Source organism: Helianthus annuus, chromosome 9, assembly GCF_002127325.2.
Source record: "Helianthus annuus cultivar XRQ/B chromosome 9, HanXRQr2.0-SUNRISE, whole genome shotgun sequence".
NCBI classification, from domain to species: Eukaryota; Viridiplantae; Streptophyta; class Magnoliopsida; order Asterales; family Asteraceae; genus Helianthus; species Helianthus annuus.
In genome coordinates, this window is record NC_035441.2 from 129800251 (window position 1) to 129824135 (window position 23885).

At 37.0% G+C, this 23885-nt stretch overlaps 5 protein-coding genes across 5 annotated transcripts; 3 read left to right on the forward strand and 2 right to left on the reverse strand.

Annotated features, from left to right (window-relative positions):
- The first annotated feature begins 2871 nt into the window (after positions 1 to 2871).
- LOC110876341 lies at positions 2872 to 4369 on the forward strand. The gene is made up of 4 exons (XM_022124512.2): positions 2872 to 3168; positions 3580 to 3886; positions 3966 to 4073; positions 4164 to 4369. The coding sequence occupies exons 1-4, from the start codon at positions 2872 to 2874 to the stop codon at positions 4367 to 4369; spliced, it is 918 nt and encodes a 305-aa protein (XP_021980204.2).
- A 432-nt stretch (positions 4370 to 4801) lies between these two features.
- Positions 4802 to 5867, forward strand: LOC110874666. The gene is made up of 3 exons (XM_022123179.1): positions 4802 to 4883; positions 5030 to 5284; positions 5353 to 5867. The coding sequence occupies exons 2-3, from the start codon at positions 5039 to 5041 to the stop codon at positions 5779 to 5781; spliced, it is 675 nt and encodes a 224-aa protein (XP_021978871.1). The 5' UTR covers positions 4802 to 4883; positions 5030 to 5038; the 3' UTR covers positions 5782 to 5867.
- Positions 5868 to 7875: 2008 nt separating this feature from the next.
- On the reverse strand, positions 7876 to 10931 carry LOC110876342 (protein FAR1-RELATED SEQUENCE 5-like). Its single transcript, XM_022124513.2, has 5 exons — positions 10793 to 10931; positions 9718 to 10477; positions 9371 to 9629; positions 8622 to 9185; positions 7876 to 8535 (listed from the first exon to the last, which is right to left on the reverse strand). Exons 1-5 carry the CDS (start codon positions 10929 to 10931, stop codon positions 7876 to 7878), a joined length of 2382 nt encoding a protein of 793 aa, XP_021980205.1.
- A 983-nt stretch (positions 10932 to 11914) lies between these two features.
- On the forward strand, positions 11915 to 16444 carry LOC110878654. Its single transcript, XM_022126994.2, has 10 exons — positions 11915 to 12509; positions 12645 to 12782; positions 13024 to 13212; positions 14069 to 14206; positions 14293 to 14411; positions 14493 to 14625; positions 15117 to 15246; positions 15359 to 15438; positions 15529 to 15663; positions 15921 to 16444. Exons 1-10 carry the CDS (start codon positions 12036 to 12038, stop codon positions 16158 to 16160), a joined length of 1776 nt encoding a protein of 591 aa, XP_021982686.1. The 5' UTR covers positions 11915 to 12035; the 3' UTR covers positions 16161 to 16444.
- Positions 16445 to 17949: 1505 nt separating this feature from the next.
- LOC110878655 (sn1-specific diacylglycerol lipase alpha) lies at positions 17950 to 21349 on the reverse strand. The gene is made up of 5 exons (XM_022126995.2): positions 20309 to 21349; positions 19640 to 19698; positions 19406 to 19534; positions 18790 to 18925; positions 17950 to 18414 (listed from the first exon to the last, which is right to left on the reverse strand). Exons 1-5 carry the CDS (start codon positions 21002 to 21004, stop codon positions 18088 to 18090), a joined length of 1347 nt encoding a protein of 448 aa, XP_021982687.1. The 5' UTR covers positions 21005 to 21349; the 3' UTR covers positions 17950 to 18087.
- Between the last annotated feature and the right edge of the window lie 2536 nt (positions 21350 to 23885).

The following is a 23885-nucleotide window of genomic DNA, read 5'->3' on the forward strand; positions in this document are numbered from 1 at the left end:
ACATTGGTTCTCGCGGTTCTCGCAATAAGGGTGGTTCTCGCATGAACCTTACCCTATATATATATATATATATATATATATAGAGGGCGGTTAACCTACATAATGACTAATCGTACATAACATACGTTATAATCCTGACCGTTGGATCAAACGATTAAAAGCGGGATTAAATAAATGTTTAAGGGTCTGGCTAAAACGTAATTATTTGAATCAAAGGTTAAAATGGTCAATTCCTATACCTAAAAACCCGGCTAAATCTCAGTATCTAATCAATAACCATATTTGTTCATCAAAAAATTCGGTGACTTTCAAACGACTCGGAGCGACGGAGAAAAGACGGTTCCGACCGTCGGTGAAAGAAGACTAACAACGGTGAAATAGTAACGAACATCGATTTCACTTGAGAATGACGAATACGGCATTAAGAGGTATCGATTCAATCCCGTTTATTTTGTTAGACAGTCCCAACCTTATAGTTGAACTAATCGGCGGTTACATTATACCTTGAAGCAGCTAAAAGAGAAAGAAGGAGCAAGAAAAGAAATGATCCGGTGAAGCCGGTGCACATTAGCGGCATAACTACAGGTTTGATGTTGATTGTTGTTTTTTAAAGCCAAAATTAGGGTTGATCCACTAGCGTTATTTGATAAGAACAAGCGTAATTGTTTGTTGATTCATTGATATGTCGAAGCGGGATTATCAGGATCAACATTAGATCATGATTCTCTTTAATGAACTAGCGGAATTAGGTTACATTGTGAAATTGGGAATTTTACCACTTGATATTGGGCGTCTGATCTAATTGTGAAATTGAATCATTTTAGCTATCAAACAACATTAGCATGATTGATATGGAAATATAGAATTAGGTTGCCTTGCCGGTGCACATTAGCGGCATAACTACAGTTTTGATGTTGGTTGATGTTTTTCAAGCCAAAAATAGGGTTGATTAACTAGCGTTATTTGATAAGAACAAGCGTAATTTTTTGTTGTTTCATTGATATGTAGAAGCGGGATTAACAGGCTCAACATTAGATGATGATTCTCTTTAATAAACTAGCGGAATTAGGTTACATTGTGAAATTGGGCATTTTACCACTTGATATTTGGGGCGTCTGATCTAATTGTGTAATTGAATCATTTTAGCTATCAAACAACATTAGCAAGATTGATATGGAAATATTGAATCAGATTACAGTGTGAATTGGGATATGAAACTTATAATCTTTGGGTTTCTGCGGTAATTGTAAAATTGCTGATTTAGAGGTAACAAGCGGCATTAGTATGATAGCTATTACATATTGATATGACCTACCGGTTCTAGCTTAAAAATTGTGTAGTTGTAGATTTTGAGATAGCAAGCAGCATTAGCATGATTCATCCCATCTTTTAAAAACTTTGTATTGGAATATGATGTAGGGGTTGCTGATGATGATGATGATTTTGAGCCCCCGATTCAGGCGATTATGACAAAGCAACCTCATAAATCAAAGGTTAATAAAAAGCATACAAACTATAGTCTAGAAGATGATGATGATGACTTTGAAGAACCTATTAGAAATTTGATAGTCAAAAGAGGTGAAAACACAAGAAAAAGGCCAAGTACTACAACTAACCAAGATGGTGAAGACTTTGAACCAGTAAAAAAGAAACAATCGAAAAACGAAAAGCAGATGGATCCTATCGAGGGGAAACGGAAGATTACCGATGCAGAACCTTTTAGGTCAGAACCAAGACCGTTCTATCATTATCATCATGATGTAATAAGCCTACGGTGCAGTCCTTCAGGTTTTTTGGATACAGTTAAGCACTTTACTGAAGCGCAGGTGGCGGATGTGAAAAGCATTGGATTTGGTGATGTCCTTAATATAAAGCTTTATCATATAAGCACGCGTTTAGGGTATTGGCTCGTACGAAACTATGACGAGCAATACAGCACACTAAACATAGGAAATCACAAGATAAAAATCACCCGAGATTCAGTACATGACGTGTTTGGTATTCCAAAGGGTAATGTTATTGTACGAGAAAAAAATAAGCCTAGAAAAGGAGCAATAGTGGAGAAAAATACGGCTACTCAAGGCGCAGAAACAACCATAGATGAGTTCAAAAACCAGTGGCCAGACAGAAACAAAATTACTCATACTTTGCTTGCAAGAACTATGTCAAATCAAACCACTGGCGGACGATTATTCAAGCTAAATTTCCTAGCCTACTGGAACACTTTGTTTGTAGAGATAACAAAGTCAACAACTGTTAAACAAAGTTTTCTACTTGCAATTGACAAAGAGGAAGACATTCCAAATCTGGACTGGTGCTCCTTCGTTTTAGAATCGCTGAAACGAACAAGACAAGGTTGGAAAAAGTTAGACTCACAATACAATGGCCCGGTTGCATTCCTAACGGTATGTTATGTACACATCTTTAACGGTTATGCTAAATACGATATTAATATTAATAATTTGTTTTTTTTCAAAAAACAATATGCAGCTTCTATACAGCCATTATTTCAACCAAAGACACAAAATTTTCGATGAACCTGTCAAAATGCCTGTCATACATTATGTAACCTCTGGTATGATCGACGACGTGGAAGAATATTTATACAACAACGGGCCGCTAGGTGTTGAAGATTGTGAGGAAGTGGAAGAAGACGAAGGAGCAAATGATAATCGCCAGGATCAACCACATGTTACTGCCTCGCGCATAAATGGCAATGATCATCAAAATCAAGAGGCTACGACCGCACCATTCGAAATCGTAAAAGAAAACACATCGACGGTGTACACTAACCTTTTCGCTGACATCATCCCGATACACGAGGCAGCTGCGGTACAAGAAAACCTCACCGAATTCAATACATTAGATGAGATGGAAGATACGGATGAGTACATGATACCACCAGTGGATACGACACATGTCTACAACAGAAGAAACCTGACTGGAAACCTGGATGGGGAGGATCCGATTGACGAAGGAGACATACCATCAAATACGGATTGGTTTGACGGGTGGAATCCGAATGAACATATTTCAGACATGAATTTAGATGAAATGGACATAGGGACACAAACGCAAAAAGAGATTGACTACTGCAGCACTCCAGTTCAACTAACCGGGGTGATCTATGATCATGCTGCGTGGGAAGCCTCGAAAAAAAATAAAAAGGTAAACTTGATTTTTTGTTTGTTTTTATTTTTATTTATTTATTTTTTTTTTCTGTCAATAAGAGATGCTATAGAGCTTGTTTATGATGTTAGACAATAATTCTGTAGATGTAATAACGCATACTGGGTAACAAATTAATAACGCATGATATAAAACTTGATAATCACGCATGGTATTGTAGAAAAATGAAACTTGGCTTCTTAAACTGGGAATCACGCTATAACTGTTAATCACGCTAGAACTTGATAATCACGAATGGTCTTGTAAAAAAATGAAACTTGGCTTCTTAAACTGGTAATCACGCTAGAACTGTTAATCACGCTTGAACTTTTTGCAACTTGGCTTCTTAGACTTGTAATCACGCTATAACTGTTAATCACGCTTGATCTTTTTGACTGTCCAATTCCGCAGGTGTTGTTGAAAACAATGGACAATAATATAAAGAAATACATTTCTCTTGTTTCGGATATGAATGCTCTCGTTAAGGGTGTAAAGGAGAAGTTTTTCTGGGATGTTGAAATTATGGAAAGGTGTAAAAGATGGAATGATGCGGTTAAAAATTCCGTTTCTACGGATACAGTTTCGATACCTGCTGAAGTAAGCTATGCTGGTGATGAGGTGGTTCAAAACAAAGTCGGACAATGTGGCGAAACAAATCAAGAGTTAGAGGGCGATGGAGATGCAAAATTGGAACATCAAAACACGGTGAAAGATAAAGGTATATAATAACTTCTCTTATTTGTTAATATTTACGTGAAATTATGATTAATAAAAACAAAACGTATGGGATTTTATAGGATGTGATGATGTTCATGATACCCCATTTGATGATGGTGGTATTTCGGACTCGTGCCTGGCTGCCTTACAAACCATCGAACCAGGCGTATACAGGCAGACTACAGAAGGTAACAAAAATATGTTCATTACTAAACAAAGGTGCATTTTTTTAGCTTGTGATTACAAAACAAATTAATCCAAATCAAACATGAAAACAGTGGCGCAAGCAGATGTGGTGAACAACATGGACCAACCTGTAAATTTGGCAGAGTGCAGTCAACAACAAGCACATAAACAGAATACAATAACCGACGCCTATGATAAAGATAAGCCTCCGACAACATCAGCTGATGAACCTGCTGAAGTGACCGAAGCAGAAATGCAGTCTGTTGAGACACTTTTAAAATTGGCTCCAATCCTGTAAACATCAAGTGCGGGTAATCAAAAAACTCCTGTGTCAGCGAACACAAATAAAACGGATGACGAGAGGCATACACGGCTAGTAACAACGCGTATCAAGATGATCAGGGAAAAGAGGGAAAAGCGGCTGGCAGAACTAGGTGACACATATAGATCGCCTTACTGCAACAGGGTAACCAACCTATATGAGCCACTTTTGGTACGTGACCAAAACATCATCTGTTATCTCTTAGCTCCGATGGGAGATATTGGGTAAGATTTTGAATCCTAAAAATTAGTTAAAAAATTTCATCTTTTTTTTTAAATTTTCTTTGTTGGTATTAAAAAACAACAGGACATTGATATACAAGTCTGACAGTGGAGTCGAAGCGCTTAAAATCATATTTGAAACCTTCCACCCATCGCAATACATATCATATGGTGGAATGAACACATTTGTAGATGTTTTAAACTTTGAAGAGAAAAAAAGGGACAGAAAATCATCACCCTACAGGCTGTTCTTACCAACTACAATATTGGTAAGTTTTCCAACATTAATCACGCAAAGGTTGAAAAATTAATATGTTAATCACGCATGGTTGCATTTTTTTTGAAAAAAATCACTAAATATGTTAATCACGCATGGTTTGATTTTTTATGAAAAAAATCGCGAAAAATCTTGCAGCAAGACGAAATGTTTGAGCCAAAAATCACAGATAGTGATCGATTGAAAGTATTCGGACCAGGCGTAGACGATATATTGTGTAAGTATCAGGTGAAGAAAGTTGACAAAGTTGATCTCATCTTCATTCCAGTACTACTTTCTGATCATTACTGGTGCCTATGCTTTAACATGAAAAATGGAGATATCGAGTTAATCGATAACTCTCGGTATGCCGAATCGTTTACCAAACGCTACCGTGGACGCCCCGAAAAGCTGGTAATTCTACATAGCTTTTTATCCTTATGATGAATAGGTAATAATATGATTTTTTATCGTGCTTATAGCGGAGAGTCCTAGTGCTATACCTAAAAGGCAAACTTGGACAAAAAGAGTGGATAACAAAGTTGGAAAAAGCAAAAATAATTCGAAAGGAAATGGAGTGGAGAACTCTTCAAAATGGTAGTGACTGTGGTGTCTTCACTATGAGGCATATGGAGACATACAAGGGCAAATCTCCATGGAATGCAGGGTTTAAAACGGAAGACCAGAAAGAAATGCAAGATTCACAACTACGGTTTTTGCGGTACAGGTATCTTAGTAAGATTGTATTGTCCGACTACAATCTTATAAGGAAGGAGGTATACGACAAAGCTACGGACTTTATGGCGAATTCGATCCCCGCTGATGCTTTGCACGATCTAGATAGCAAAATAAGTAACAGATTAGAGCAGTTCTTCAAGCTCAAAAAGAGGAAACAAAATGAAAAGTCGTAGGACTACTATCTTGCTGTCTTTTGTTCCAAACATCTTTGTCATTTGGATTTTTTATTTCTATTTATAATTCTAATAATTTCTAGTTATAAACATAAACTAGTCGGACATTTTCATTATTCAAAAACACAACTTTCATACAAAAATATAAAAAACACTTAGATAGACATGATTTCGCAAACATATATGATTGACGATACATAAAAACCATCAGAAATAAGTCTCTAGAAACTGGATCTTCAACTCCATAGAGCATCCCAAGACGGTAATGGCGTCCGCGAGTTGTTTTAACTGTTTCTCATCCCGCTTGCCAAGATCAACCATAAACATCATAGCCACCTCTTTGACACTTGAATCTGACATACCAGACAACAAATTCAGTATTTCTTCCCTCCTTTTCATGTTCTCTCTGACCCTATGAATGTTAGTTTCTAGCAAGTCTTTACAAGACTTGTCTTCAGCTATTTGATCCTCAATTCTCTTTTTTAGATAGGCACGCATACCTGATGAGGAAGACGAACCACTCGATGAATTACAAGACTCTGCCATGTTTTAAAATAAAAATTGAACGGATAAAAAATGAATGGTTTTCCATCGATATATAAAAGGGAATTGCAGAGCAAGAGGACAATATAAAATTATTGACCATGACAGATGTTTTTTTTGTAGTTTTGTTAAAAAATAACGCTTGAATATAAGAAATAACGCATGACCAATTTATACAGCAGGAATTATAAAAAAAAACGCATGCCCCAGTTTTAATTAGGCATGAAATCACGCTAGTCCACATTATACCGCATTAACTAAAAAAAATAACGCATGTCAATTTTTTATAAAATTATACCGCATGAACTAACAAAAATAACGCATGCAGTGATAATTGTGCAGACATTATCAGTATGCAACTTGATGTATAAAAATAATTAAACCCTATAACTATATAGACTAGTATTAAGTCGATATGACTTGTAGAGACTTGTAATGATGTAAAATATTACATTTAACTTACCAAAAATATCTCTCAACTACCAAAATTAATTACCCAATAACACACATATAAGATTCACTCACCCCTCCCATTAGGCATATACTATAAAAAAACATATATCAGACTCTCTTCAAGAACAACAATGTCGACAAATCCCGCAAACGAAGCAATCAAGGAGCTCTTGAATACCCGCAGGTTAACGGAACTTGCTTGTAATGTTAACTCCTGTAACAGTATTCTCGATGTGCAGGGCAGGATATTAGAACATCAAAAAAAAACCCAGGAAGTGTGGGGAATTCTGCTTGAAGAACCGAAGTCCATGTTAAGGGATAAAGCAATACAACTGATGAAGGATCAAGCATCGGCAGATAACTTAGTATACTCATATCTGAAAGATGCAGTGGAGACCGTTGAAGAGAAGATGGAGACGTCCGAGAAGGAGGTTGGGAAGATAATGTCACCGAAGTAAGTGGTATGGCTGATTAATAAACTATTTTGTTGATTTTCGGGATGACCTAATGTGTTGTTGGTATTTTGAACAATGGTGGTTTTAAAGTCTAGTTTTGTGTGTATTGAACTTATATGTGGGGGTATATTTTGGTAAAATCATCCACCCATAGCTAGTTGTGATGATGAGACTCAGTGTTATGTCACTTGATGTCTCATACTTTTTTGAATGTTGGTTTAGCAATATTGATATGAAAAAAAATGCATGTTACGTATTATCACGCATGAATTTGTACCTTTTAATACGCTAGTTACGTAGATGAGAATCAGTGTTTGGTCACTTGAAGTCTCCATTTCAAAAAAAAGTCCTGTGTATGGTTATGATTAATCACAAAAAAAAGGGGTAAAAAAAAACAATTACTCTTGAGATATATAATCACCCATATCATGTGAAAAAAAAAACCATGTGAATGTCATAGATTACATAAAAGTTCAGTCACAACAAAAATCATTAAATATGGAATGTCTGTATTGTTAAAACACTACTCGTCTTCGCATTCAAAATCACTATCTTCTGCTTCGTCGGACTCCTCAAACTCCTCTTCGTCACCACTTTCAACCTCCTCGTCCTCTTCATCAACTAAATTAGGATCCTTCTCTAACTAAATTGCTCTTCTTTTCCTCCCCTCCTTATTGGCAACCTTATCAGCAGCAGTAGCTTTACCCTTTAACACCTCGCAGGTTCGAATGTCATGACCTTTGATATTGCAAACACTGCATGTCCGACTTCTCTTGCCTTTTAGACTAATAATTTTCTCTTTTTTTGATTTAATCCGCTTATGTGAACCTCGTCCTTTGTTTCTAATACCGGTTGGCACACGGACTGTAGGTGGCTCGTCAGTGTTTGGTTTCTCGTAACCAATTAACCGTGAATATCTATCAAACTTAGGGTCGATGGGCTTGGTTATGCGAAGTTCATCAACCATTTCTTTCATCTCTCTCATCCGATCCCTAACTATAAGTAGATGATCGAAATCTTTGATCAGATTACCAATAAGATACTCTCCAGTCTGCATAATCTCATACGCAACCTCTTTGGCCTTTTTATGCGCATCATCACCGTCAACAGTAATATCAAATGTATTATTAAGATCATTCGGTACCACATCTTTAGTCCATCTTCTCATTACATACTTGTTGGGAATTTCCTTCACTTTGAACATCTTGAACACGAAATATATATGCTTGCACAACAATCCATATTGTTCAAACCTGCGACACGTGCATAATGCAATTACATCCTCGCCCTTCTTGAAACATACCTACACAAAAAAAAAATAATAAAAAAAAATAAAAAGGAAACATGGTTTGGCAATAAATGCATACTAGCTGATGTATATATTATTACCTCTAATAAACCGTCGCCGTGAGCTTTCCAATCCTTCATACTTATCCTCAAAAAAGGTTCCTCAATTTTAGTCTCTATAGGAAGGCACTCGGACAATGTTCCTTGTAACTCTGCCTGTTGATCAGCAAAAATTGACCTGGTGTAAATTTTCATGGCATCATCCTCTAGAGTAGATTCAGAAAAGTTATCCGGGACTGTATTTCTAGATATATGGTCATTCTTCCGATGGTTGAATCTTTGAATGTCCATTGCACCGTCAAAATGGTTAAAGAACTCAACAAGGGTAAGTTGAGAATTCGCAACTTGACAGAAAAAATGGTTTTCGCTCTCTGATCTAGAAGTGGTCCGCATAAGCCCAGACATAGGCTCATGACGATAGAACGCTGGGATCCACGAAGATCTCATGCAAAACATATCATCAAGCCACTTATTCTCAGTTAGACCGAAATCAATCATTATCAGCTTCCATTCTCTCTCAAACATTTCTGGCGTAATCGAATCTGTCCATACAATGTCACACATACGTCTCTTAAAGTCTTCGTTATTGCACAGCTGATGTCCGACCTATTAAACCAAAGAATTGGAACTTAGACGGTGTAATGAAAAAAAGAATAAAGCACATAATAACGCATGTAGAAAAATAAATAACGCATTATGACTATTCTTAGTCTGGTCAAATAAAGATATGAACTGAATACAACTATTACGCCAGTTCTAACATAATCACGCATACTCTATTTGAACCTAACCTTATCAGCAAGTTTCTTCATTATGTGCCACATACATAATCTGTGCCTACTCTTATCGAACACTGCTTCGATGGCTTGTTTCATCGCGGGATCCTGATCAGTGACAACCACATTCGGCTGCTTACCGAATGAGTTCAAAAATGATTGTAAAAGCCACTTGTATGATTCAATGCTTTCGGATGCTAACAACCCGGCTCCAAGTGTCACATTTCGACAATGATTATCAATACCAGTAAAAGGTACAAAAACCATTTTATACCTTCAAAATGTGAATACAAAAAATGAATATAAAAAACAAGATGATTATAAAAAAAAATACCAGTAAAAAGCTTGAACTAATGACTAACTTGTTGGTTTTAAATGTAGCATCAAACGATATGACATCTCCAAACTCAGCATAGTTACGTTTGCACAAGCCATCGGCCCAAAACAGGCCGGTTAATCGTTTGTTTTCATCGACCGAATGAAAGAATGAATAATCAACCATAAACTTCTTTTTATCGGTCAGCCTATTGATAACCATATCTGCATCATACTGTCCGATGTAGCTATGTATCCTAGCTCTAAAATTCTTGCAATCGTCTTTAGTTGCACCTACATTTTCAAACCCGCCGTATCTTTTTCTCATTATATTAAAGGCTTTCACTGGCCCAAGATTCAATGTACCAAGCTCCCATATCATCTCTTCTTGTGTCTCAGACAGATGTCTATAAGCTGGTAATAAGTGCATGTCTTTGGGGCACACGAATGAATGATTATGCGATTGAACAAACTTATCAACCTTAAACAACACCCCATCCGTCGAACAAAGCTTAATTTGTGCTTTACAGCCGGTTCGAATAGTCGGTCTGTTCCTACGTTTATATGGCTTAGACAACTTCGAATAATTATCATCAAATGCCTGTGGTTTATGCCCCTCTTTTGAACACACAAAATACTTAGACCTAATAATACCACCAACATGATGTTCACCTCCTTTTCGAGCGGAGAACCCTGCCTTCTTGGCATATGTCTGATAAAAAACATATGCTTGTTCTATGGAAGAGAACTCCATTCCAATAACAGGAACACATGATGAAGCTACCTCTGGGATATACAATCTTTCAGCTACATTGAAAAAAAATAACGCATCAATATAAATAACGCTTGTAAAAATAATGACGCATGTAAAAATAATAACGCTTCGGAATCAGGAACATTGAAAAAAAAAAATAAAACGCATCACTATAAAAATAACGCATGTAAAATTAATAACACTTGAAAATCTAATACCGCATAAACAAAAACCACCCAGTAAATTAAACTTCTCTTACATTCAACCAAACACTCGTGATTAAAAACACAATCAAGAAACTAATAACTATGAAAATGATGGAGATAAAACACAACACATTTAATACAGCCATTTACTTTACAACTTACTAGTCTGATCGTCTAAGGTAATGTTGTTGCCTGATGTCGGGTTCCGATAATGCTCTGCATCCTCAAGTCCGGTATCGACCTCTGCATCTTCAAAATCGACATCTTCTGTGTTTCGAGCATTACTACTCTGTGGATCCATTAAAATGAAAAAACTGATTAAGCCCTAATCGCCCACCAATAACCGCTAATTTTATAATTTGAAAATGGAAATTACTTGAAACTGATACTGATCGTAATTACCGGGATACTGGAGATAACGAACTCGCGTAATTTCTTTGTTTTTAAGTAAATGTCTGAATTACCCCTGTGACAAGAATGAAAAATACTAATCTGCCCTTAATGATTAAACCTTACTTGCGAGATGATCAAACAGATCTGACGGTCAGGGTATTAGCGTACGTGAAGTACGATTACCCCTTTTGTACATTACACTTCCTCTATATATATATATATATATATATATATATATATATATATATATATATATATATATATATATATATATATATATATATATCATGGTGTTGATTATAGTCAATGTGCATCCAAATAAGTTATTAACAATGTTAATTATTGTTTAGGCCATTGTGATCGCCTGTTTCTTTATATGGTCAAAGTCTCATGTTTGACTTATCGTAAGTGCTCATCAAGTTCATAAATGAATACTTGTTGCTAGACTATATACTTCCATTGAAACATAAATTGGATTAATGGCGACTAAGACGATCATAACAGGATCAATCCGTTTTCAAAACAACATCTTCCAATATAAGCGTTAAATGCCAAATTGGCGACAACTAATAATCAAAACGGATGTTGAGTGGTGATGTGTTTACATTTCTCTATTAACTTTTTTTTTAATTATGTAAATTAAACACTTTATTTTCAATTCACGATAAGAGCATTTTACCCATTCTATAAAAACTTGACATATTTTTTAACGTCTATTATTGTTAAAAACCATCAACGTTACTAGTCAGCGAACACCAAACAACCAACCCGAATAATTTAAAAAAAAAAAAAAAACTAATAACAAAATCGATAACATCCCACATCACACCAAAGGGCATATACGTAAATTTGTAATGTAATAATATCGACCGAACCCACGTATCTCTCCGCCTATATCTACGTTACCCCTCCCCCCTACTTCTCTTCTTACAATCTCTCCTCACCGGCAACCACCACAGATCACCGGAAGACCTACATTCAACGACGTCGTATCACCATCTCCGTCGCAAAAATGGACGCAAATTCAGCCGAATTAGAAGCAATCCTGAAGCAAATCGAGCTTGCAAGCAGTAGCAGCAGCAGCAGCAGCAACATCAACAACGACGATCACGGATGGAAAACGGTGTCGTATAAGAAATCAGGACGTAAATTCACCAACAAAGCACCTGAACAGTACTCCGATCACAACTCCGGTGACGTTTTCCGGCCGATTGAACAGATGTCGGAGGATCGTCGACGACGAGTTGTTGAATCTCAGAAAGCTGCGTTCGATGCGATCGAAGCTGCGGTTGCGGATGATGATGCTGCTGTTCGTGATCGTAACGACGGTGAGGATTACGGCGGAGATGCGGTGGTTGTTGCCGGAGAGTTGAACTTGAAGAAGAGTAAACCTAAGAAGAAGGTAAAGAAGGTGAAGGTTAGCGTTGCCGAGGCTGCTGCGAAGGTTAATGATTCTGATCTTGCGGTTTTTCTAGCTGATGTAACGGTAATTGAACGTTTGATGATTTGAATGCCTAATTTTGTGATTTGATTGAATTGATGTGGTTTTGATTGAGTTGATTAGTGAATTTGAACCTAAATTGAATGAAATTGAATTAGGTTTTGGTGTTGTGTTGTGTAGGAATCGTATGAGTCGCAACCGGATGTAATGTTGATGCGATTTGCGGAGTATTTTGGTCGAGCGTTTGCTTCGGTCAGCGGTTCACAGTTTCCGTGGATGAAGACACTCAAGGAAGCTACTATTGAGAAGATGACTGATGTGAGAACTTTCTGTTTTTAGTAGTTTTAAAAGTTATTTTATGTTTATGGCAGGCTGTTTACTTTTGTTATGATTTTGGATATTGGCCAAATATTTGTTGTAGTTGAAATTCGGAATGTGTCGCTACTTAGCTTTTTGATGTTTATTTGATTTTTTATGGATTAGTTTTTAGAAGGAATATGAATATATGATGCTTATGGAAATTTCCTTTTTTGGATTGATTTATTTGGCTTTTATGCAGATTCCTCTGTTGCATATATCTGAAGATGTTTATAGGACTGCTACAGACTGGCTTAACCTCCAACCTATTGACGCCCTTGGGTCGTTTACGTTGTGGTGTTTAGATAGCATAATGGCTGACCTGGCTCACCACCAAGGAGCCGTCAAGGGTTCAAAGAAGGTGGTTCAGCAGCCAACTTCTAAATCTCAGGTAATGGTCTATGACATGTTTCATATGTTGAGGATAATGATGATGAACATATTGCTTTTAGTGAAGATGCTTTCAAACTAGAGACCTGTTCTGTTACACTTGTATATAAGCTACTGTTGGAATCTTGTGTTACCAATCTTGTACTCCTTGTATTTGGGGTCAAGAGTATAGGAATATGGTCAATGTTGCATTGGATGTGCACCCTGAACAACAGATAGGTAGATTCTGTAAAGGATAGGATTCCACTACATAGTGGAATATGAATATTGAAAAGGAGAACATAATTATACTTTCTGAGCTTCATCAGGACAGAGATATGCGCTACAGTAACAAAAAGGAAAGTTACCTATCTTAACATTTTCACTATACGCATATGGACGCGTATAACTTTAGGAAACTACAACTAGTAACTCCTGTACATGGAGAATAATTATGATACAAGTAAGAACAAAATATTCAAGCAACTTTTAAATTATTTTTTCTCTTGTTATTTGGGCACACAAGGTTTTCACGTTTTATGTTTTGTCCTATGGGCTTTGTTGTTGTTCTGGGCTTTGTTCTTATTAGGGATTCATCCATCTTGCTTAAGAATTTTGTACAGATAAAAAGGACAAGGACTGTTATTTGATTTCTAATTCTCTAAATACACCTCTTACTGTGAGATCTACCCTTCAGTATTTGTAAATGTAAATAATCTTTACCTTAATAAATGTGGACCAAAATGAGATTAAAGCATGAACTTCTTATTTTAGCATACTATGTTAACTATCCTTTTGGTGCCATTCAGATCCTGCAGTAGATCACTTTGTTGCGCCCTTTATATATATGGAGCATCATGCATTTTGTGACTTTACAGGTCGCCATATTTGTGGTCCTAGCAATGGTATTACGGCGTAAACCTGATGTAATGATCGGTATTTTACCCATAGTAAAAGATGGTTCCAAATATCAAGGGCTAGAAAAGCTTCCAGTCTTAGTGTGGGCTATCACACAGGTAATCTCACCATTTAAGATAAGTAGTATTGTATCTTCTAGAAGCAAGACAACTTAACTTCAATAAGTAACTGAAACATTTAACAGGCTTCTCAAGGTGACCTGGTTGTGGGGCTGTTCATGTGGGTGCGCCTGCTCTTGCCGTTAGTTTGCAGTAAATCGTGTAATCCTCAATCCAGAGACCTTATTTTGCAATTAGTTGAGAGGTTTGAACTGTGAAACTTTACTATTATTTTGGTTTTCCCTAATCTCGTAAATCCTATATGTTAATTCTCTCACTTGTGTAGGATTTTATCTTTCCCTAAAGCTCGTGCAATTTTAGCAAATGGTGCTGTGAGAAAAGGGGAGCGTGTGGTGCCACCCTCCGCCCTCGAGCTTTTGATGGGACCCACATTCCCTGCTCCTACAGCTCGTGTCAAGGTGACTCTTCTTTAGGATACCATATTTTTTTAAGAGTAAAATGCCATTTTCATCCCTGAGGTTTGGCCAGTTTTGTGATTTTCGTCCAAAGGTTTGTTTTTCCGCATATGAATCCAAAAGGTTTGAAATATTGCCATTTCATCCGGCGCGTTAACTCCATCCATTTTTCTCCGTTAAGTCAGGGGTATTTCCGTCTTTTTTGTTAGCTTAAAGGGCAATTCAGTCTTTTTACATAAAGTGAAAAAGATCGAATTGGCCTTTAAGTTACCAAAAAAGACGGAAATACCCCTAACTTAACAGAGAAAAATGGATGGAGTTAACGAGCCGGATGAAAATGGCAAGATTTCAAACCTTTTGGATCTAGATGTGGAAAAACAAACCTTTGTACGAAAGCCTCAAAACTGGCCAAACCTCAGGGACGAAAATGGCATTTTACTCTTTTTTAAATTAAAATATTTTAATTTGAGTTTGAAAAACATCTGGTGTATCAGGCAACTGAGAGATTTGAAGCCATCTATCCCGTCTTGAAGGAAGTTGCTATTGCTGTTGCACCTGGCAGTAAAGCTATGAAGCAACTTACACAGCAGTTGTTACCCGTTGCTGCAAAAGCTGCTGGGAAAGGCAAGAAATCATATGTTATGTATTAAATTATATATATGAATTTGAACAAATATATATAAAAGTAACACAGCGTGTTTTTGACCCAGCCGTTTAACTGGTTATAATTATACAGGTAACTCTGCTCTAGCAAATGAAGCAAGTGACATATTCTTGTGGTGTGTAACTCAAAGTCCAGACTGTTACAAACAATGGGTAAACTATGATGAATGATGTTTTAGATTCTTAGGTATTGATCTTTATTTGTTCGTGTTTCTCGAGTTCTCACTGTAAAACTCAAAACAGGATGATATATATCTGGATCATCTTGAAGCTAGTGTGGTTATTCTAAGAAAACTGTCTGACCAGTGGAAGATTCACTCGGATAAGCTTTCCAGTCTCGATCCTTTGAAATCTGCGTTGAAGAGTTTCAGGGATAAGGTAACCCTTGACCACATACTCGGTTAAGTTTAAAAAAAAAAACTATGATTATTTGTAAAAAGACAACACAATAAACCGCATACCTTATAAAAACAAGCGGTTCCGGATGAACTGAAAATATGTAATTGCATAAAGCCCAAAGTCTATTTTTTATACGTACACCCATCTTAATTGTTTAAATTTTTTTAAAATATAGATTATTATTGTAATTTTGTCGTTTTATGTAATCATGATTAATGTGTTGATTATTTATGTAGAATGAGACGGCAATGGCTGGTGGAGATGAACGTGAAGCTTTGTTGAAAGAAGCAGACAAGCACTGCAAGACTATTTTGGGCAAGTTTTCACGTGGGCACGGTTGCTTGAAGGCAACTGTATTTCTGACAGTTACAATGGCTGTTGGGGTGGCGGTGATCATCAAAGACCATCGGGTATGGAACCTGAAGGAACTGGTAGATGTTGATTTGTCTCGTGCTTTTAGTTCTCTCTCTCATTGAATAATCAGCAAACGCCAATAAGGATATTGAGGTAAATAGTTGAAATAATGGGTCAAATGAGATAAATGAGCCCGTTTTAGGAGCTCGTATCGTTGTGCTTTAGTAAGACATAGATAGAGAACAAACATGACGGGTCAGGTCAGGTCGGAAGTTTATGGTATACCTGAAACAAGATAGACAAAGGTGGTTTGCTTTTTTTTTTTTTTCTATCAATAAAATCCGGAATAGTAATCTCTTATGCTGAGTGCGAGTTAAATGTGACAAGGTGTGCTATATTTATTGTTTGTTTTCTCATGATCTTTATAATTTTATATATTATATCATATAAATATAAATATTTGGTAGTTGTGCATCTAGTCAAGCAATAACTTCTCTTTTACATAAACATATTTTTCCAGACAAACAATAACTTTTTTTGATTTTATGTCAACAAGAGTTGTACATTGAAAAATCATACGTGTGAAACTAGTATTCATAACCTCCTTTCTTGCTCAAACTCTACTCATTACAAGGAAGAAAACCTGAAAAGTGGTATTCTTATAATCATTGTACAAATCTAACTGTTTTCACTTTTCTATAAATTGAAAATTATCCTTTTAATAGAAATTTTTGGAAAAAAAGAACACGCAACCTGTAACAAACACAACAAATTAGAAGTGACAAACAAATTAACATAAGCTTTTTGTATACAAAATTGTAATATTCATTCAAACGCTGGTTTGTAAACGAAAGTGATGATCTTTATCAAGATTATTCAGATATTGCAAAGTGGTTTCTACCTTTAGTAGAGAGAAAACTCTTTGGCCTATAGCAAACATAGAGAAAAGTTATATCTACAACAACCGTACCTAGTATATCCCACCAATAGCAAAGCTAGTGGTAGGGTCAGGGAGGGTGAAATGTAGGTAAACCTTATCTCTATCCCTTGGGGGTAGAGAGACTGCTTCCAGAAAGACCCCCAGCTCAAAAACAAAAGTATACGAACAAAAAGACGTGTACAAGCAGAAAAGACAGGTAACATAGTGAAATAAACTACCAAATAGCAACAGGAGTTAGCATATACTGCATAAACATTTATAGCATTATAAAACAACCAATGCACATGTTACCTAAAGACAATCGTATGCTAATTCCGCCCTTAACCAAAAACTAGGCTACCTATATGTCATCCCGTAATAGTCCTTTACCTTAATCCTATGTCTCCACGAATCCCTATCCTGGATCATGTCCTCAGAGAGATGCAACTCTATCAAATCATGTCTAATCCACTCATCCCAAGTTAATTTAGGTCTGCCTCTACTTCTCCCCTCCACAATGAAGTTTTCCACTGATCTAACTGGCGTTGTAGTCTGCCTTCTCTTCACATGCCCAAACCATCTCAAGCTACTCCTATCCTTTCCCTAAAAACCTCATTTCTTATCCGATCTAGTCTTGTGTGTCCACACATCCACCTCAGCATTCTCATCTCTGCAACCTCCGTCTTGCACGCCTATGCCTTTTTTATGGCCCAACACTCTGTTCCATAAAACATACATAGAGAAAAAAGTTATATCTACATTCATTAATTCGTTAATTGGAGAGAATAACTGTACTTCCTAGAACATTAGTGTTAAACTGTTAACTGTAAAAGTGATTTCTACCCGAGTGGGAATCAACTATCAAGGAGTAAACTTAAGAAGGATGCATTTCACTTATTGTTATGTAATTAAACTTTTTTTCTAGGTATTCAAAGCAAAAGTTTGGGTGATACATTAACCATTTTTTATTCCAATACAATCCACAGCAGATCTTTACATCAATATTTCTCTCAATTGGCAACAATGATAAAAAAAATATATATATACAAAAAATGATATTATATACAACATGATAAATAAATAAATAAATAAATACAATGAGAACTAGTAATCCAAAACTTGAGAGAGTTTTAAGATCCATGGCTTGGGTGTCTCAACAGTCTTTCAACTAACTCCTTCCAGTTAGCTGGGGCTGGTAGTTCTGTACTCGGGCCATCCCCAACCCCAACCTTATGTTTTGAGGGCAACTCCTCTTCGTTGTAATCTTTCTCGGTTGTGTTCGTCAACGGTTGCGTCTCCTCCTCCTCTGGGTCCATCATCATGACCGCGTGAGGTATCTTGAGGCTAACCGCTCTTTCAAGCGCGTCCTTGTGTTCTTTCTTGATGGATTGTATCCTTTCGAATCTTTGTACTTTTGGTGGCGTTGTAGCAGCTTCACCACTATTCTCTTGTAATAACTGCAACAAGCCAATCGCCCTCTAGTTACGCTTACAGAACAAAACAATTTGAGAACGAGCCCGTCCGATTGTGAGCTACCCGAGATCATCTCACTAAAAGCTAGAATTGAATTAAGTTTAAACGAGCCTGAGCTTGAGGCTCTATTGGAACTCATTTAATAATCGAGCTCGATCCCAAGCCCAAGCTTTATTTATCTAGCTCGACTAGTCTCACTAGCGTATTATTTATATAAAATTTATTTAATATAGATTAAATAAATATCTAGCTCGACTAGGCTCGCTAGCCTGTTTCGCCACTTGTAATCTTTGAGATTTGAATACTAGACATGAAAAAGAACACAAACATGTAAGTGGAAACAATTACATATGACTTACTTGTAAAGCCTTTTCTGCTTCTCTTTCAATCCAAATGATAGCGTGATCAGACGTAGCGTTGCACGACAACACAATATGTTCAAATCTACCATCAACGGGAATTGCTGTTCTGACTTCAGGAGGGAATCTTCCGCACCTGTTTAAAGATGCACACCGACCCATTGTTTAGATTTTGATAGAATGAAAGAAAATCAACAAAAATGTACGCATAACTTTAGGAAATATGTTGTTAGCGAATAGGAACCAAATACAACTCACTTATTCGTAATGGGTTCATTTGAGTTTTGTTATATTTCTTAACGGGTCAAATAGATGAAGTCAACATAAACAACACTAAACCGAACGGGTTGATAACTCATCAAAAGTGTACTTTTAATACTTACAACCTCCTAAATCGTTCAATTAAAAAAATAGGATATTGTAACATTAACATTGTATTTTTTTTAAAAACAAAAAGTACCGGCCAACCCGACCCGAGCCCCCCGAACCAACCTGACATGTTCAACCTACACAACGAAGTACCATCATTTTAACCTAGACCGGGTTCAAACTTTCAACCTGTTACTCCACCCACCGGACGTCACCTCAAGGTAAGATTTCGAAAACAGCATTTTACCTGCAAAACTTTCTCTCGACAATGTGGTACAATCGGCCGGGTGCATACAGTCTTCTTGGATCGCTGAGCTTCTTGTTTTCGGGTATAAATGTGTCCCTCATGCAAACCATAAATAGCAAGCAGGGCAAGCTGTCCAAAGCATCAAGGCCTGGTTTATAAAAGAATGATAATAATTTATACCCCACAACAAAAGATGGAGCCAGTGCACAATATTTATGAGTTTAGAGAACCAACCAGAAAATTGATTCAAAGATATCCTCAAGTGGAGTAGGTGTCCTAGGTAAGAAGTCATCCTGTACAAGGTTTTGGTAAACTTCATCAGTAGTATTAATTATTATCCATCATCCAATCATTTATTGCGTAAAATCTATGTAGTTAATATCCCGATATATCAACCGATATATTAGGGATATATCAGTGATATATCGGTTATCGGTCCCCTGCCGAGATAGCGGTACAAAATATTGGTCAGAATATCGGTACCGATAATATCAGCGATATTGTCCGATATTTGACCGATATAGGACCGATATTTGATCGATAAATCACTGATTTTCCCGATATCAGTACCATTCTTCTTATTTCTACCGTTCATTTTTCTTCTTATTGCTGCTATTAGTGTTTTAAGTCTTAATTGTAGTTGTTACTGTTAAATAATTTTCAAAAAAAAGTTATTACTGTTAAATGTTAGTGTTTTAAGTCTTAGTCAGTTCTTACTTGTTGCAATTGTTAGTGTTAAATTGCTATATATATAAATTTAGCATGATATTAAAATTACCGATATCCCACCACGATAACCGATATCTCAAATATCGGTCCTTGACCGATATCCGATATTTTACCGCATTAACTACTTAGCGTAAAATTCCATATAACATAAGAGATGAAAAATATCAAGCATACCTGCAATATGACTGAATAAATAACATCAGCGTACTTAACAGCAAGATTAAGGGACATACACCTAGTAGGCGCAATCGCGTAACACCTCACCATCTCTCTACCAATCCCACCCAACATATCCCTATGATTCACCACCAACACCGTCAACAAGGCGGCCACACCGGCACCAAGCGAGTGCCCAACAAACACCATCTTATAACAACTCCCATTTTCCAGCCACAAGTTCCTCAAATTCTCGGAATCCGCATTCAACAACCAAACCGCGGAGTTCAACAACCCATGGTGCACATACCCTCCATCAAACATATGTTTCCCCAATCTATTATCCAACAACATCTTGTAATCACTTTCCTTTTTCAAATTCAAGCCGCGGATGGCAGTTACTATTTCACGGCGTGTGTGGTCCACGTAGATGAGGTAGGGAGGCGCGTGGCCTTGGGTTTGTTGGTATGTGACGCGCTTGAATACGGAATCTGGGTTTAGTCTGTAGCCGCCGACAGGGGGGAACTGGGGGTGGTGGATGTCTTCCTCGTATACTGCGAGGGTGATGCGGCAGAGGTGTGGGACTGGTTCGAAGTCGACGGCGGTGGCGCTTGGCCATGTGGCGCTGTCGTCGGCGCCGGTGTGGGTGCAACGTTTCCAGCCCCACCGGAGACAACCTAGACCGACAAAACAGCCTACGCAACAGGCAGACATGTACGAGGAAAGTGTGTTTGTTGTTGGTGTGTTGAGAACGAACGTTTTAATATGTTAACAATATTGATGGATGGTTTTAGAAAGGCAAAGTAATGAATTGAGAAGGAAGAGTACAGGAAGGATGAAGAAGATTCGAGGAATAAAAAGTGGTTGACGATACAGTTAACGACTGCGTTGACATTCTAGATTTAAGGAAGCCTACTTTTTTGGAACTACAGTTTGAACGGTTACCTTTTGGTGGCCTTTCGTTAGTTTTTCAGTTTTTTTAATTATCTTTTTTTTTTCAGTTATTGCCTGGTGGCACATTTTGATTTCAAAAAGTTGTTAATCGACTTTACCAGCCAACACACAGTTAGCTTTTTCTGTTAATCTCTCCCTACTTGAAGGGTAAGTTTGTCAATTTTTATATCACCTTCCTTCTTTCATATACTGTTAAAGGGATAGCCATGAGTGAATATGTAATAGCACACTGTCGCAAGTGTGCTCACTCGTGGATGGGAGGTAACATGTGATGTACATCGCGAGTGGATAGTTGTGTGATGGTTGATTATAGTCGTTAGGAACGGTAATGTAACAGTTGGGCATGCTTTTTTATATATATAAAAAATTCTCATACACTACAAATACCTATACAATTTACCCATTTTATACACTCTTTACCCCTTTTTATACCGTTTTATACACTCCAATCCACCTCTCAAAAAACCTATACCCTTCTATATTTTATACTTTTAGAAAAATACCTACGGGGAGTATAGAGTACTCGAGTACATTTCCGCCCGACTCGTCTAGTTAGTCGAAATCTTCAGGTTGTGTTTTGGAATTCTTTGACAATATGTATGAGCTCACGGAGCTTGAAGATACGGGACAGTCAAAAAAAAAAATTGTGTGTCGCGATCGGGAAGGAGCTAATGAAGTTCAAATGAATGATTACTTTGTTGAAAACCCGAAGTATAATGCCAATACATTTAGAACGCAGTTTCGTATATATATTTGTTCTATGCAAATTTTATTAATTTATTTTATGTGGTAGAGTGGTTTTGCCAACATACCATTTGAGAACTAGGCTCGGATTCGGGACACTTTGTCGAACCCTTCCAAAACCACATCTACAAGCATTTTCTTTTCCTTCATTTTTTTAATATAATGTTCAATTTATTTTTTTTCTATTTTATTTTCTCTTATAAATTTTAAAATATGTTGTAATATAAAAATTCATCATCATATTCAGTAAATCACACTAATAGGGAAGCTAAGAGAGGGTTTAAGGAGGATAGACGTAGACAGCTTTACCTCTAGTACGGATAGAGAGACTACTTCCAGTGAGACCTCCAGCTCGATTGTAGTTTTGTATCAAGCCTTGGACCTAAGGCACATAACACTCAAACAATTAGGACAAAGACCGGTTGGTGCATGTACCCCATGTCTTTCAGCTATCAATGCCACCACATGATGCATGATTAATTATCCGCCGCTTTTAACGTTATTTTCACAAAATTAGTCAAATAACGTTAAAGTTAGTAACATTTCACTCCCCCCCCCCCGAGCACCCACACACATATATACATTATCTGTGCACACCGCAAGTGGGGCATATTGTAATATAAGAATTCGAATATACCATTACGATGTGCTTATTTTTTATCTATGTTATGATAAAATGTTGTACTGAGTGCCGATGTTATGACGGTAGCGTAACAAACCAAAACGATACCTATCAAGTTTCTTACACATAACAAATTGAAATAAAACCGAGCGTATTACCGTCGCGTCGTGATGAGGGCGGAAAATTCGTTGCCCGTCGCGAAACGCGAGCTTAGTACGACCCTAGTAATCTTAAACATAGTTAACATTACACATAAATACTAATACTAAAAATCTAAAATACTAATACTAAAATACTAATACTAAAAAACTAAAATACTAATACCATGTACTATTGAAAATCTATTATAAGCTTCCAAATTTCAAGCTTGGTAGACGATAAATTTCGTGAAATATACCTCGTCCATTCGTTGGCGGTAAATTTCGTGAAATCTTTCTATTGTTTGGGCTATGCTTATGATCTTTGCTTTGAGATCTATACATGTACGATTGGTTTGAGAACACGTTTCCTCGTCAAACCTCTTCTTAAAGCGAGATCGAAAACAACTCCCAAAATCATTAATTGTACCATCCCCTTGTAAGTCTTCAGTCCTAACGTGTACACAAGTTAGACCTAACACATACTCCTCATCATCACTCCAAGCTTGAGACATTTTTGTAAGTTTTTTATTTTGCAATTTTTTGGGTTCATTTAATGCATTTTCGAGTTGGGTAATCAACTAATACATCCCAAAATTATTTGTAATGATTTAGGATGACCTAGAACTAGTTCCAACGGTCGCGGGGGGGGGGGGGGGGGGGGGAATGACTGTTTTTAACTACTAGAATTGGTTCTAAATGATTTTTTACCGTTGGAACCAGTTTCTACCCCCAATAAAAACAGGTCGGGTACGAACCAGATCAGGTAGGAATGGGATAGGGTCCATTTTAAAAATATGGCGGAACCGCGTAAGACCTATCGGGTATAAAAAGGGTAGGGACCGGTTCCTCCTTATACCAGGTAAGAACCGGAACTATCAATTATTTTGTGCACCTCTACCTTTGATGACTGCAGGTTGCTCTAGGCTAACTGCTGAACCGATAACGCGAGTAAGACAATTAGCTAGGATAAATCAATCGCATTAAGCGTCTCTCTTTCCTGTAAATACCTTTCATCTACCGGTAGATACGCATCCATTTTCACGCATTTACTCTCATTACATATATCACCTTATCTGCACGACACCAGTCACTTATTCTCATGTGGGATTCAGGTGGCGAATCCATCCTTGTGACA

What these genes read in the sequence shown, in the direction of transcription:
- LOC110876341 (XM_022124512.2), top strand. Translation starts at nt 2,872, where the DNA reads ATGGAAGATACGGATGAGTACATGATACCACCAGTGGATACGACACAT. An exon ending in CCTCGAAAAAAAATAAAAAG is followed by an intron (nt 3,169 to 3,579) that starts GTAAACTTGATT and finishes CCAATTCCGCAG; the next exon opens with GTGTTGTTGAAAACAATGGA. An exon ending in ATACAGGCAGACTACAGAAG is followed by an intron (nt 4,074 to 4,163) that starts GTAACAAAAATA and finishes ACATGAAAACAG; the next exon opens with TGGCGCAAGCAGATGTGGTG.
- LOC110874666 (XM_022123179.1), top strand. Translation starts at nt 5,039, where the DNA reads ATGTTTGAGCCAAAAATCACAGATAGTGATCGATTGAAAGTATTCGGA. An exon ending in GTGGACGCCCCGAAAAGCTG is followed by an intron (nt 5,285 to 5,352) that starts GTAATTCTACAT and finishes TCGTGCTTATAG; the next exon opens with CGGAGAGTCCTAGTGCTATA.
- LOC110876342 (XM_022124513.2), bottom strand. Translation starts at nt 10,931, where the DNA reads ATGGATCCACAGAGTAGTAATGCTCGAAACACAGAAGATGTCGATTTT. An exon ending in TACCTTAGACGATCAGACTA is followed by an intron (nt 10,478 to 10,792) that starts GTAAGTTGTAAA and finishes TTTTCAATGTAG; the next exon opens with CTGAAAGATTGTATATCCCA. An exon ending in GCTACATTTAAAACCAACAA is followed by an intron (nt 9,630 to 9,717) that starts GTTAGTCATTAG and finishes CACATTTTGAAG; the next exon opens with GTATAAAATGGTTTTTGTAC.
- LOC110878654 (XM_022126994.2), top strand. Translation starts at nt 12,036, where the DNA reads ATGGACGCAAATTCAGCCGAATTAGAAGCAATCCTGAAGCAAATCGAG. An exon ending in TTTTTCTAGCTGATGTAACG is followed by an intron (nt 12,510 to 12,644) that starts GTAATTGAACGT and finishes TGTGTTGTGTAG; the next exon opens with GAATCGTATGAGTCGCAACC. An exon ending in CTATTGAGAAGATGACTGAT is followed by an intron (nt 12,783 to 13,023) that starts GTGAGAACTTTC and finishes GCTTTTATGCAG; the next exon opens with ATTCCTCTGTTGCATATATC.
- LOC110878655 (XM_022126995.2), bottom strand. Translation starts at nt 21,004, where the DNA reads ATGTCTGCCTGTTGCGTAGGCTGTTTTGTCGGTCTAGGTTGTCTCCGG. An exon ending in ATCTTTGAATCAATTTTCTG is followed by an intron (nt 19,535 to 19,639) that starts GTTGGTTCTCTA and finishes TGCTTTGGACAG; the next exon opens with CTTGCCCTGCTTGCTATTTA. An exon ending in GTCGAGAGAAAGTTTTGCAG is followed by an intron (nt 18,926 to 19,405) that starts GTAAAATGCTGT and finishes ATCTTTAAACAG; the next exon opens with GTGCGGAAGATTCCCTCCTG.